This window comes from Bufo bufo, chromosome 3, assembly GCF_905171765.1.
Source record: "Bufo bufo chromosome 3, aBufBuf1.1, whole genome shotgun sequence".
NCBI lineage: Eukaryota > Metazoa > Chordata > Amphibia > Anura > Bufonidae > Bufo > Bufo bufo.
In genome coordinates, this window is record NC_053391.1 from 602,511,253 (window position 1) to 602,524,246 (window position 12,994).

At 44.1% G+C, this 12,994-nt stretch overlaps 1 protein-coding gene across 1 annotated transcript in view; it reads left to right on the top strand.

The window, feature by feature from the left end:
* Positions 1–12,994, top strand: part of AGAP2 (ArfGAP with GTPase domain, ankyrin repeat and PH domain 2) — a 366,570-nt gene that overhangs the window by 276,659 nt on the left and 76,917 nt on the right. The window contains exons 4-6 of the mRNA XM_040425945.1: positions 7,435–7,520; positions 8,604–8,745; positions 9,381–9,515. Of these exons, the coding sequence (XP_040281879.1) occupies positions 7,435–7,520; positions 8,604–8,745; positions 9,381–9,515 (363 nt within the window). The remainder of the gene's footprint in view (positions 1–7,434; positions 7,521–8,603; positions 8,746–9,380; positions 9,516–12,994) is intronic.

Genomic DNA, 12,994 nt, shown 5'->3' on the forward strand with positions numbered 1-12,994 from the left:
CTGTGAAACCTGCAAAGATGAGGTTGGACTGGCAATAGCTTGAAAGCCTCTGAGATGTCCGCTTTCGATAGCCATGCGCCCGCCCCACTTGTAATATCAGTTGTATCGCTTCATCCAGGGAAGAATATTGCATCGAATACTCTTCAGACGGGATCAATGAGTTGAGACTTGGAATGCTGGAGGCATGAGGCGCTGACAAATCGTAGATCAAACGCTTTTTATTGGTATTTTTATTGAAGACCAGACCGATGGAGCTTACTCTGTAGACATGAAAAGGTGGTTGGGAAAAGGGGCCTATGATGAATCCCTTCTGCAGTTCGGCCTGCAGGAGAGAATCCACCGAGGCCGGGTCCTCCGTGGCTGACACCAGGTTTGGTGTTTCCCATGAACCTTGGGGCAAGGTGACGAGACCGGTATGGAAGCCTACGGAAAACCCGGACTGCAGGAATTGTACGAAACCGGGGTTGTGGTGAGTTTTTAGGAGGGAGACCAAAAGGGCAACATTGATGTCGGCTAGTCTACTTTTCGCAGCGCGTTGGGAGCAGGAGGATTGAGGATGGGCCCGAAAGCAGGTGGAACAAATATGGAGTGCCTTACACTTATTGTAATTGCAGAAAGTGGAATTATAATTATTGCATAACTGATTTTTCCCCAGGAATACTATGGGCCGACCTAATTTGTCCAGGAGTGGACCTGGCTTTTGGGAAGCTGAAGTGCTGGGCTGCTGTTTGGCCTGGGAAGTGACGTGTGAGTTGGGGCATCAGTCGGAAACGTGCAGCACCGACTGGCAATTAGAGCAATACGGGGATCTAAGTCCGGCAAAATGTCTACAGAAAAGCTCCATATCTAAGGATGCCCAGTTGGCGGCGGCTGCCTTCGCCGAGAATGACCTATGGTAGTCGTAGTAGGCGAATGCTCCGTATTTGTACCCGAGCTCCGTGACCCTGTACAGGTATGTGTCGAGCTCCTCCTGGTGTTGATGTCACAGATGGAACTGGACAGGTTGTTAATGGTGGCGTGTAGTTGCGTCAGGGACAACTGGATGGTAGACATAGAGACTTGCTCCATGGACCCGTGGATGGCTCCGGAAACAACAGGCGATACAGTTCGGCCTTACGGGCTGTGGCCGAATGGCGTATCCCTCGCTTGTTTAGCTCGGCAATCATCTTAGGGATTGTCCAAGTCCGGTAGGATAAGAGGCTTGCTCGCGGACTCTACAGTTGACAAAGCGTCCTCGAGGTCGGAAACGTGAGACATGGTGAGCTGAAAAAATGAAAGGGACATGATGGGAGCTGGTGGGGGATAATCGTAGGATGGGCGCGGGCGGGGGGGCGGTGCTGCCAAAGAAAATGCTCGTAGCGAGGTACGGGGCCTTGACCTAGCTGGTGACCTAGGGACGCGTTGGTCCCCCTGCTAGGCGTGCGACTGTCAACTTACCTGAATTTACCGGAGCTGCTTGCCCCGAGACTAAGGGAACTTCACCTGAAAAGAACGGTATATGTTGCCACGATTGGCTATGCCGGGAGGCCGAAATATCGAATCGTGCTTTCTACTTACCTGGAAGAAGACGACTAAATTCTTAGGGGTACCCGCGGGTTAGCTTAGCACCTAAAAGAACAAGACCCTACATGTTGACTTCATGAACCGTGACTGGAAAGCGACCAGATGTTCGTGAGATATGACAGGACTGATGCCAGGAACGAAACGCATTGACTGCTGCTGAAGCGGGCTCGGTATGGGGGATGCGCGGAATGGGCGGAACCGGCAGAATGAACCATTATGACTGACGGAAAGAGTAGCAACAAGGGGTCTGCTGAGTAAACGTGTACCAGGGCGATCCTGGGTAACCTGGGAATGACAGGGGTAGGAGACATGTAGACAAGGACAAGGAACGGTCCAGGGCGTACCTGGTGAGGATTGGGAGACGCGAGGCCTGGGCGTACCAGGCCAGGTGGCAGAAGAATGAACATGGAAGACGAGTGTGACACCTAGCAGGGAGGAGACCAGGGCGTACCTGATTAGTGTGAGAACGCGTGGTGCTAGGCGCACCAAGCGTGGAAAGACATGGGCTGCGTGACCCGAGGAGAAGGTAAAAGAGAGGGACAGAACCCAGGTGAATAGAGACAAAGAAAATGGCACACGGAAAGGAGGTAATCCAGGGCGTACCTGGAGCAACAAGACGAGTGAAAGACCCCCGACAAAAATCAGGCGGGGGTGGGGAACCTGAGCGTATCAGGCGGGTGGGACCCGACATGCGGGGATGAGAGGAATGTGGCGTGAAGATGCCAAGCTGTACCTAGCGGACAGGAGAAGATGACAGAGATTGACGGGACACATAAGGACGTTTTTTTTTTTTTTTAAAGTAATGTGGGCTAGCTTTTAAAAGACCTTTATGTGCCGAATTCAACGTGCATGTGGTGGCTGATAGTCCAACAGAACTGGCCCGCTGCAGGCGTCCAGGTATGGTGCCTATCATGAGGACGATTAATGCAGGGCCCTGTTCGCATGTAGTTTGTCCCCACATGGACTTGTTTGTAGAGTATGAGAGTTGGACGTATGGTCGTGTGAATGAGGCCCTAGTCTGCCTCTTATGTGTTTTTAGCTGCATTGTGTGACTGGGACTTGATTTGTGTACGGTGTAATGTAACATTCTGGTTGCTGGAGTGAATACCCAGTGGCCAGTTTATGACATAATTAATAATGTTCCCATTTACTGACAGCAAGCAGAGATCTTGAGAATTGTATTGTGAATTAGAAGGTTCTGTCTACCCAGCTGACTGTGTCAGGGCCTGCCAGGGGTTGTATTGTAACCACAGAGGGCCGCAGGTGGCAGACTGCCACCTTAGGCTCAATGCATGTCTATGTGGGGCGTGAGGTCATTACTACTGACGCGAGACGGTCGCCAGGAGACGAGCGGCAGGCAGCTCCTGCCGGCTTCTGGCTCGCTGCAGCGGGGGAGATTACGTGGTGTGTTCCACGGTGGAATGCATGACGACCGGAGCGCGAATCCCCCGGCAGCGGCAAGAGAGGAGGATGATCGCCGTGCATTTGCGGCTCGTGCGGAGGTAACAGGTGGCGGGCGGGGGGGAAGCGGAACCAGGGGAGGGGGGGGAGAACTTACCCTTGAAGGCCGCGAGTTCTGGCGTGCAGGATCGCGGCGCGTGCAGGCTTGTGGGAAAGGCCGGAAATGATGCCTAGAGCAATGAAGGTGCGACTCCTCCTACCCAGAAACGTCAGGCGAGAGAGGAAGCACACCCCATGTGCTGAGCGGCGGGGCTTAAAAAGTCTCCTATGCCCCTCCCACAAAAGCAGGCTGAATTCACCCCACTGGATATATATATATATATTAGCAAGTATCTGTCTCAGTATCATTGTCCTGCTTATTTTTTAGCAAGTATATATATATATATATATATCTACACTACTACTAATATAATCCAGATATTTAAGACATTCGTGCTATTGCTATCTCCTATATACAGAATATGCAGATGTTGGCACAGATACACAAACATACACACACTATCACACACACCCACACACACACATTTTTACTTAAAGGCTGCAGGTTCTCATTCTCCTCTGGTGTCTTTTGGAGGCTAAAGGACCTGAAATCATGTGACATGATGACATTATCAAAGGTCCTTTAGCCTACCATTGCTATTTCTCAAAGGTCCTTCATACTCTGGTATGTACACCTATAACAGGCACAGGCTCCCAATGTGACTGTATCTGGAGGGGGCCTGACCTGGCCTGAATTGTACAAAAAAAAAACTCTGCTTCAGGGCCCTTTCTTAACTTGGGCCCCGAAACAGCCGCTTCCCCTGTAGTTACACCACTTTTCTCTGACTGGTTAGAAACGTACATGATGTAAACTCTAGTGAAGTTATAACCTCCCTTTTGATCCTCAGCTGTGTCATGTGACCTGCACTCTGCCTCTCCAACTGACAGGACAGGAAGTCAGTTATTTCTCTATTCATTTCTATGAGATTAACATTGAGGCTCCCATAGGAATATATAGAGAAACTGGCTTGCTGTCCACACATAAGGTGCTGTATTATTTGGAGAATCATAATGTTGGTCACATGACACATCTGAGGATCAGAAGGGAGGTTAAAACTCACCAATGCAGTCACTGGTAAGAAAATTACCTTCCCTACAGTTTACAAGTTTACATCATACACCTTTCTAAAAGGTCAGAGAATAAAAAAAATTGTGGGAGTGCTTCTTTAGATATGGTAGCATGGGACATATTTTAATAAGGTATTATGAAAGAGGGTCATTGGAGGAATGGTGGCATATACAATAATATAAAAACATTGAAGTGTCAACCCAAAGAGGGTGGAGCCTCCCAAATAGTCTCTAAGTTTCTGTTTCTCCTCCACCTCATGTTAGTACTGTATGCAAGGTTTCATTTATGCTGTACACTTTATTCATACTATATGACCTTTTTGTTAGAAGAGTACCCTAAAACTAAGCTGATCTCATGGTGCTGCTATTGAGACCACAGCAATCATCTGTACTCTGTGGGTTAATGGCTCCCAGAAATCTTCCCCACTGCAGCGCTATCACAGGGCAAATTAAGGATTACACAGCTCCAACTGAAAACCATGACCAGTTTATTTATGCAAGCATGTAAAGCAATGTCTCAACCCACTGGAGTCTTTCTCAAGGGCTGTTTGTGTGAATTAACTGGGACTTGTTTCCGTATGTGGAGTGCTGTGACTTCTTCCGATGTAACAATGAGAAAAAGGAGTAGAAGAGTAAAGAAGGCTAACAAAAGCAGGAGCAGTGTAGTGTCAGATCTATGTCACAAGCAGCAGGCCAACCAGCCATAGGAAGGAACTGCACACACTCTACAGAAGTGTTTGTAGGAAATTTTCATTTAGGAAGCAAATGGACAATAAAATCAAAATTCAGGGCCCATAGTCTTTAATGCAATTGGGAGCAATGCCTTATCCAGTGCTTAAAGGGCTATTCTTGTACAATCAAAATGTTGTTCCATGGCCTGCAAATGTTCAAAATAATAAATGAGCTTATAGTCACCACAATGATTCCCCGACCCAACGCTGCCATTCCAATGGTGCCTGAGTCCTCGCTGCACTTGAAATACTGCTCCTGTTCTCAATATGGCATGAAATGGCTAGAAGTGCCACTCAGACAATCACCACCTGCAGTGTCATTCCCAGCCATAAGAATAGGAGCAGGAGGTGGAGGGCAGCAGGGACCCACGCACGGTTGGAATGGCAGCTGGGATCATAAAGGTATAAGATCACTTTATTAACCATTTGCAGGCCTTGAAATATACCGTAGTAACATAGTAACATAGATTGTAAGGCTGAAAAAAGACATCCATCCATCCAGTTCAGCCTATTATCCTGCAAAGTTGATCCAGAGGAAGGCAAAAAAAAACTGTGAGGTAGAAGCCAATTTTCCTTATTTTAGGGGAAAAATTCCTTCCCGACTCCAATCAGGCAATCAGAATAACTCACTGGATCAATGACCCCTCTCTAGTAGCTATAGCCTGTAATATTATTACACTCCAGAAATACATCCAGGCCCCTCTTGAATTCCTTTATTGTACTCACCATTACCACCTCCTCAGGCAGAGAGTTCCATAGTCTCACTGCTCTTACCGTAAAGAATCCTTTTCTATGTTTGTGTACAAACCTTCTTTCCTCCAGACGCAGAGGATGTCCCCTCGTCACAGTCACAGTCCTGGGGATAAATAGATGATGGGAGAGATCTCTGTACTGACCCCTGATATATTTATACATAGTTATTAGATCTCCCCTCAGTCGTCTTTTTTCTAAAGTGAATAACCCTAATTTTGATAATCTTTCAGGGTACTGTAGTTGCCCCATTCCAGTTATTACTTTAGTTGCCCTCCTCTGAACCCTCTCCAGCTCTGCTATGTCTGCCTTGTTCACAGGAGCCCAGAACTGTACACAGTACTCCATGTGTGGTCTGACTAGTGATTTGTGGCAGGACTATGTTCTCATCATGGGCATCTATGCCCTTTTTGATGCAACCCATTATCTTATTGGCCTTGGCAGCAGCTGCCTGACACTGGTTTCTGTAGCTTAGTTTGCAGTTCACTAAAATTCCTAGATCCTTTTCCATGTCAGTGTTACCGAGTGTTTTACCATTTAGTATGTACGGGTGACTTGCATTATTCCTTCCCTTGTGCATAACTTTACATTTGTCAGTGTTAAACCTCATCTACCACTTCTCTGCCCAAGCCTCCAATCTATCCAGATCCCTCTGTAGTAGTATACTGTCCTCTTCCGTGTTAATTACTTTACACAGTTTAGTGTCATCTGCAAAAATTGATATTTTACTGTGCAAGCCTTCTACAAGATCATTAATAAATATATAGAAGAGAATAGGGCCCAATACTGACCCCTGAGGTACCCCACTAGTGACAGTGACCCAATCTGAGTATGTACCATTAATAACCACCCTCTGTTTTCTATCACTTAGCCAGTTACTTACCCACATACAGACGTTTTCCCCCAGTCCAAGTATTCTCATTTGATATATTAACCTTTTATCTGGTACAGTGTCAAATGCTTTGGAGAAGTCCAGATATACGACATCCATTGATTCGCTGCTGTCAAGTCTAAACCTACCTCCTCATAGAAATGTATTAAATTATTTTGTCATGACCGATCCCTCATGAAGCCATGCCGATAAGGTGTTATTCTCTTATGTTCATTCATATACTCCAGGATAGCATCTCAAAAACCTTCAAACAGTTTACCCACGACAGATGTTAGACTGACCGGCCTATAGTTTCCAGGCTCTGTTTCTGACCCCTTTTTGAATATTGGCACCACATTTTCTAAGCACCAATCCTGTGCAACACTCCCTGTCAGTACAGTATAGAGTCCTTGAATATCAGAAATAAGGGTCTGGCTATGAAATAATTTAATTCTCTTAGTATATGGGGGTGTATTGCAGTACTTTGATTGTCCTGGAATACAACTTCAAGGCTTTTTTTTTACACAGGCTGATGCACAGGCAATTATCAGGAAAGATTCTTGAGCAGAGGTGATAGCTGTATTTACATGTAGCAATGATCTCCTCTGTATTTGAACAAATAGTCACTGCTTCGATTGTTTGTCCCCATACAGATTCATTGCCTTTTGGCAGCAGATCCTTTTTACATAGAACGTTGTGCTGTCAGCACACAAAGATTTTATGTGCAGTATAAAAAATGTGATCACCTGACAAATAATGGTTTGGTTGTTCGTCAGGTGATTGGTGGCACCTTTACACTGGGCTATTATCAGGAAGGAGCATTCCTACAAATGTTTGTTCCCAATAATTGCCCCATTCTTCAGCCCAAGCATTTATTCTTCTTCGTTTCTCAGAATCAATAGTTTTACTTGCATAGACTTCCCTGACCATATTGTTGTATTCTTTATGCAGGTGATCAGTTTAAGAAGGAGATTAGTGTGGAAGGGCAGAGCTACCTTCTGTTGATCAGAGAAGAAGCTGGAGCACCAGATGCCAAGGTACTTGTGACTGCTGCTTGATTTATTGCAGGACCATATGGATATTAAAACAAGTTGGCAAGTCAGTAAGTAAGAATGCATTATGATATACCTACACAGGGAGATTCTGTAATATTTACATCTGAATCCTATTGCCTGTCTGTAAATGTACAGTACACTTTACATATTAAGGCTTAGGGTGAGTTCACACCACTGATATATATTCCATTGTTCTGCTCAGGTACAGGAGTAGAACAATTAATATAATGGAAGCACCAGATTTGGCACATAACTGAAATGAACGGAGCTGAACAGACTCCGTTGACTACAAGTTTCCATTCAGGATCCTGTTTTTTACTGGACAAAAAAGTCCTGCATGCAGGACTTTTTTGTCTGGTCTTCTTTTAACAGAATCAGCATTGGAAGCCCTTCATGTTCTACATATATTATTAAGAAAAGGCATTGAAACCAAAATTAAGCATCATGAACTGCATGACAAACAAAGAAGACAATCCATGTAGTGAAAAAATTGTAAAAGAATGTATATACGAGTTAAGACACATACACACATTCCTAACAGAAATAATCTATCTATCTATCTATCTATCTATCTATCTATCTATCTATCTATCTATCTATCTATCTATCTATCTATCTATCTATCTCTTCTCTCTCCTAACAAAAGTAATTATGCACGCCCTCTCTCTTCTAAACACACAATGCAACAGCACTCTGCAAGCATTGACTATATGGATTATAAATTATAAATTGTACTAATGCTAGTCCTCTGTCTTGTAATACCGCCATATGGTAAACATATGCCTTAGATCCACCATTACTTTGAGGAAATGTAATGCCCTATTACATGGGATGTTCCCTATTAAATTCATCTTTCCTTATTAGTAAAACAATTGGAAGAGCTGAATCTGAATAAACTCACTGACTTTAGAAGTTGAGTGATTTTAAAAGCATTTTACTACTAGATGTGGGCACAGAGGTTAATTAGATAATTCTCCAGGGACTGGGGAATGGCATAAACCAGTGTCTTTAATTCCCACTGACAGACTGCCTATTGATTTATCCTCTCCGGGCTGTGCATTTTAGTTTGCTAACTGGGTGGATGGCGTCATCTTTGTGTTCAGCCTGGAGAATGAGGCAAGTTTTCAAGACATGTTCCAGTACTATGCTCTTTTGGCAAACTATCGGAGTGTCTCAGACATTGCTGTGGCCCTGGTGGGAACTCAAGGTAAGCTTGTCCATTGTCTATTTGCTTTTTACTGAGTTGTGTATTTGGTGATAAACATGGGTGTAAATACCAGGGTAGGAGGCTCAGCATCTACTGTGGGACCCAGTGACCAAGGCGGACAATCTCCACATAGATGTGAGGAGCAGTCAGGGATTACTGCAGAGTATGGAATGGAAGAGTAAAACAGAATAATGGAAGATTATCAATGAAAGGAGGAAAATACTAGTTTTTTTTAGGTTTGTAATGACGTGGAGCCCCATTCCAAGCTTTACTAAAGGGCTCCATGGTAACTTCCTACATTGCTGGTGGTACAAGTTATTTTTTTAACTATTATGTGATAAATTATTACCTAAATAATGTATAGTTACAGTGTAGCATTATAGTGTATATGTGTGAAACTATATTAAATATAAAGACGGAGATTTACGATAACTTTTGCAAAGGAAACCAGGTTTAGTTGCCCATAGCAACCAATCAAATTGATCATTTCATTTTCCAAAGGAGCTCTGAAAAATGAAAGGTGGGATCTGATTGGTTGCCATGGGCAACTAAGCCAGTTTTCCTTTGCACCAGTTTTATTAAATCTCCCCCATGGTATGTGTGGTTTGGACTTACAGCACTGCTTCTTCTTTCAGATAAAATTAGCTCCAGCAATCCAAGGGCTATAGAAGATGTGCGAGCCAGAGGTCTGTGTAATGACATGAAGCGGTGTATGTACTATGAAACCTGCGCCACTTATGGGTTAAATGTGGATCGAGTGTTCAGTGAAGGTGAGGACCTTTGTGTCATGTGTCTCTGATGGAAGGTATAATAGCGTATGAGGAGTTTACAGACTATACCAGATTAGTTTTCCCATGTAGTATAGCGCCTGTGGTTTTCCATAGAATCATAGAACTCATTGTAGGAAAACAGGAGTAAGTACTCACTGCCTGCGCACAGTGGTTTTCAGCATATGTATTGGGATGTGGATGGATCTCCACAGGTCCCCATTGTAGTTGATGGGGCCGGAGGGCATTTAGACAGCTTCCAGCATTGCCGAATCCAGAGAGCTCCAGCAGGCTGTTCCCTGCCTGAACAGCCTGCAGGAGCCCTCAAACGCTAGTGTGAAACTAGCCTTACATATACGGTTGGGTGTGTGTGGGGGGAAGAGGCAATGCAAAATCACAGTACACTACACTTTTCACCCCACAGAGTCCAGCAAAGAAACATACTTTAATAGATACTTTTTTTTACAATGGAACCCTATGGTGACCGATGCCACTGTACCAAAGTTGCCAACTGGCCAGAAGGTCCTGGACAGTCCGTAAAAATAGGAGACTTTTTTGCAGTGTCAGTGAAAAAAATTAGATGTGTCCGTAATTTTTTGGGAGGTGTGATTGTAATTCTCAGCATTTTAGACTTCACAGTAAACTCTGGTAATATGTTCAGTATTAATGTCTGATCTATAGACCTGTATAATTTATAATCTTTACAGTTCATTATAGTTTTCCAATTTGTCTGTAAAAAATGTTGACTGTCCGTTATTTTTTGATAAATTGTCCAGAATAAATAAAAATTTAGGTTGGCAATAGGTTGTGTATACATTAAATATGGGACAAAAACGTGATGTGAACACAGCCTTGGTCTAAAGCTGCATTCACAGTTCTGCAGACTTCGGGGCTGTTTTCCCCTAGTTTTCCTTGCTGGCTCACTGTCCGTATGAAATAGCTGCTCTGGTGCTTTGCAATCTGGCTCTGGACAGGTTCTCTGATCTGAGGTAGGCCACTTTCACATGGTCAGTGTTTGCTCAGTATTTAGCATCAGTATTTGTAAGAGAAAACCAGGTTTAGAAACTACAGAGAATCAGTATAAGGGTCCATTCACACATCCGTGTGTGTTTGGCGGATCCACAGATCCGCGGATTCACAAAACACGGACAGCGGCAATGTGCATTCCGCATTTCGTGGACCGCACATTGCCGGCACTAAGAGAATATGCCTATTCTTGTCCGCTATTGCGGACAAGAATAGGACATGTTCTATTTTTTTCAGGATCGGAATTGCGGACCCGGAAGTGCGGGTCCGCAATTCCGGATCGGGGCCGCGCGTCGTGCGGCCCCATAGAAATGTATGGGTCCGCAATTCCGTTCCGCAAAATGCGGAATGGAATTGCGGATGTGTGAATGGAGCCTAAAGGAAAACTGTGCCTCTTCTATCTAAATAGCGTAAAGGTTAGAAAAGGAACTTTTTAGTTTGAAGTGAAAGTCTACTAGTGATGAGCAAAGTGAGCTTCGGATTAATTCTGTACGGAGATCCGTCTCCATACAGCATTAAAATGTACAGCCTCAGATGAGGCGAAGTGAGTTATTTGCAAAGTCTCACGAGACTTTGTTGAAAAACATCAGTATTTGATTTTTAAAGTGGAAAACCACTTTAAAACTTGGATCCGAACTCAGCTTTGGTTCTGACTGGTACTGGTAATCTGAAGTTTTGAACGAAGGGACTTCGGATCTATGATCCGAAGCTTGTTTCATTCACCACTAATGACTACCATTTAGTCGTTTTTAAACTAAATTGGTATGTCTGCACAGCCGTTGTGCAAACAAATAGAACATTTCCTATTATTGTACATATTACAGACAAGGAGAGGGCGGGTCTACTGTCGGCCAGGTGTTCCGTTCTGCAAAATGCACACTGCCGGTATCTGTGTTTTGCGGATCCGAAATTTGCAGACCGCCAAACAGGCAGCGGTCTTGTGCATGAGCCCTTATAGTTTTATAAAGTGCTGGAAGAAGAAATTAGCAACTTTCCTGAAATTCATATCAGGTCCTATAAAATCGAGTTGGCTGCCAGATTCACATTAGTTCCAATCGAAAGTGCTTCGATTGCAAATATGTAGTATATATGGCACTCTGGGGTCTAGGGCTGTACATGACATATATGGCTATGGGTAAAAGGAGGAGAGCCGGTGGTAACAGCCTGTTTAATATTACACTGCACTAATGGTATATTTTTTTAAATGTCTTTTACATTTGAAAAAAGTGGTCGAATAGTGATTCCTCTTTGGAGCAGATGTCTGCCAGTGTTTATACATGCAATGTTATTTGAAGAAGCAATGGCTTTTTAACAAGCCGTCCAAGATGTATCCCTTTTTTTGGAGCAGTCTCAGGTTTGTTGTACTGTGAGAGTAGGTTTCCCAGCAGCAGCAAAACAATATGGAACACAATGGACAAGAAAGGAGATGTGTAGCTGTGTAGAGGTAGTAGAGCAGCAGTACAGTATGAAACATTATGGTCAAGGCCGGAGATGTGAGATTGTAAACGGGAAGTAGAGATGAGCGAATCGAAGTTGACGAAGTGAAATTCGATCAGAATTTTAGGAAAAATTCGATTTGCAGCGAAACAGAATTTCCTGACGTGGTAACGAATCGCATTTTTTCCGAAAATGACTGCTGCACGTGTTAGGACCTGGAGCAAGGAACTCTGGGAACGAGGGATCACCCACAATGCCTTGCATGCAGCCAATCGGTAGCCAGCCAGCCCTGTGATGTCACAGCCCTATAAATAGCCTCAGCCATCTTGGATTTAGCCATTTTCCAGTGTACTTAGTGCAGGAAGAGACATCAGCAGGCACTAGGGACAGTGCTAGAAAAGTCTTTAAAACGTTTATTTTGCTGTATAGAAGTTCAGGGAAAGGATAGGGAGGAATCATTCCACAGTATTGAAGCAGAACAGGGTTCAGTAGGGGAGTTTAACAATCCTATTACACCTTGCTGCACTGTCTGCAGATCCAAATTGCCATTATACAGCTCGGTAATTCCAGCAAACCGTTCTTGTTATTGGGGTGTTACAGCCATTAACAGGGTTTATTACAAGGAAATATTTATACGTCTTATTTGCCCTTGTGCAGTGCAGTTATATGTTCTAAAGCATTTTTTGGTTTGTATTAGTGGGAAAAATAAGGGCTTATAAGTAGGGTTGAGCGAACCCGTGGAAGTTCGGGTTCGCTGGGTTCGGCCGAACTTCAGGTCAAAGTTCGGGTTTGGGACCAGAACTTCACCCCGAACCCGGACCCCATTTAAGTCAATGGGGACGTGAACTTCACTTTATTATTTTCCTTTATAACTTTGACCTGAAGTTCAGCCGAACTTCCACGGGTTCGCTCAACCCTACTTATAAGCCGTTGTGTGGTAAAATGAGAAAATTACAGCCCTTTTTGGCGTGTATTAGTGGCAAAAAATATATATTATTTGCTGTTCAGCAGTCAGTTAT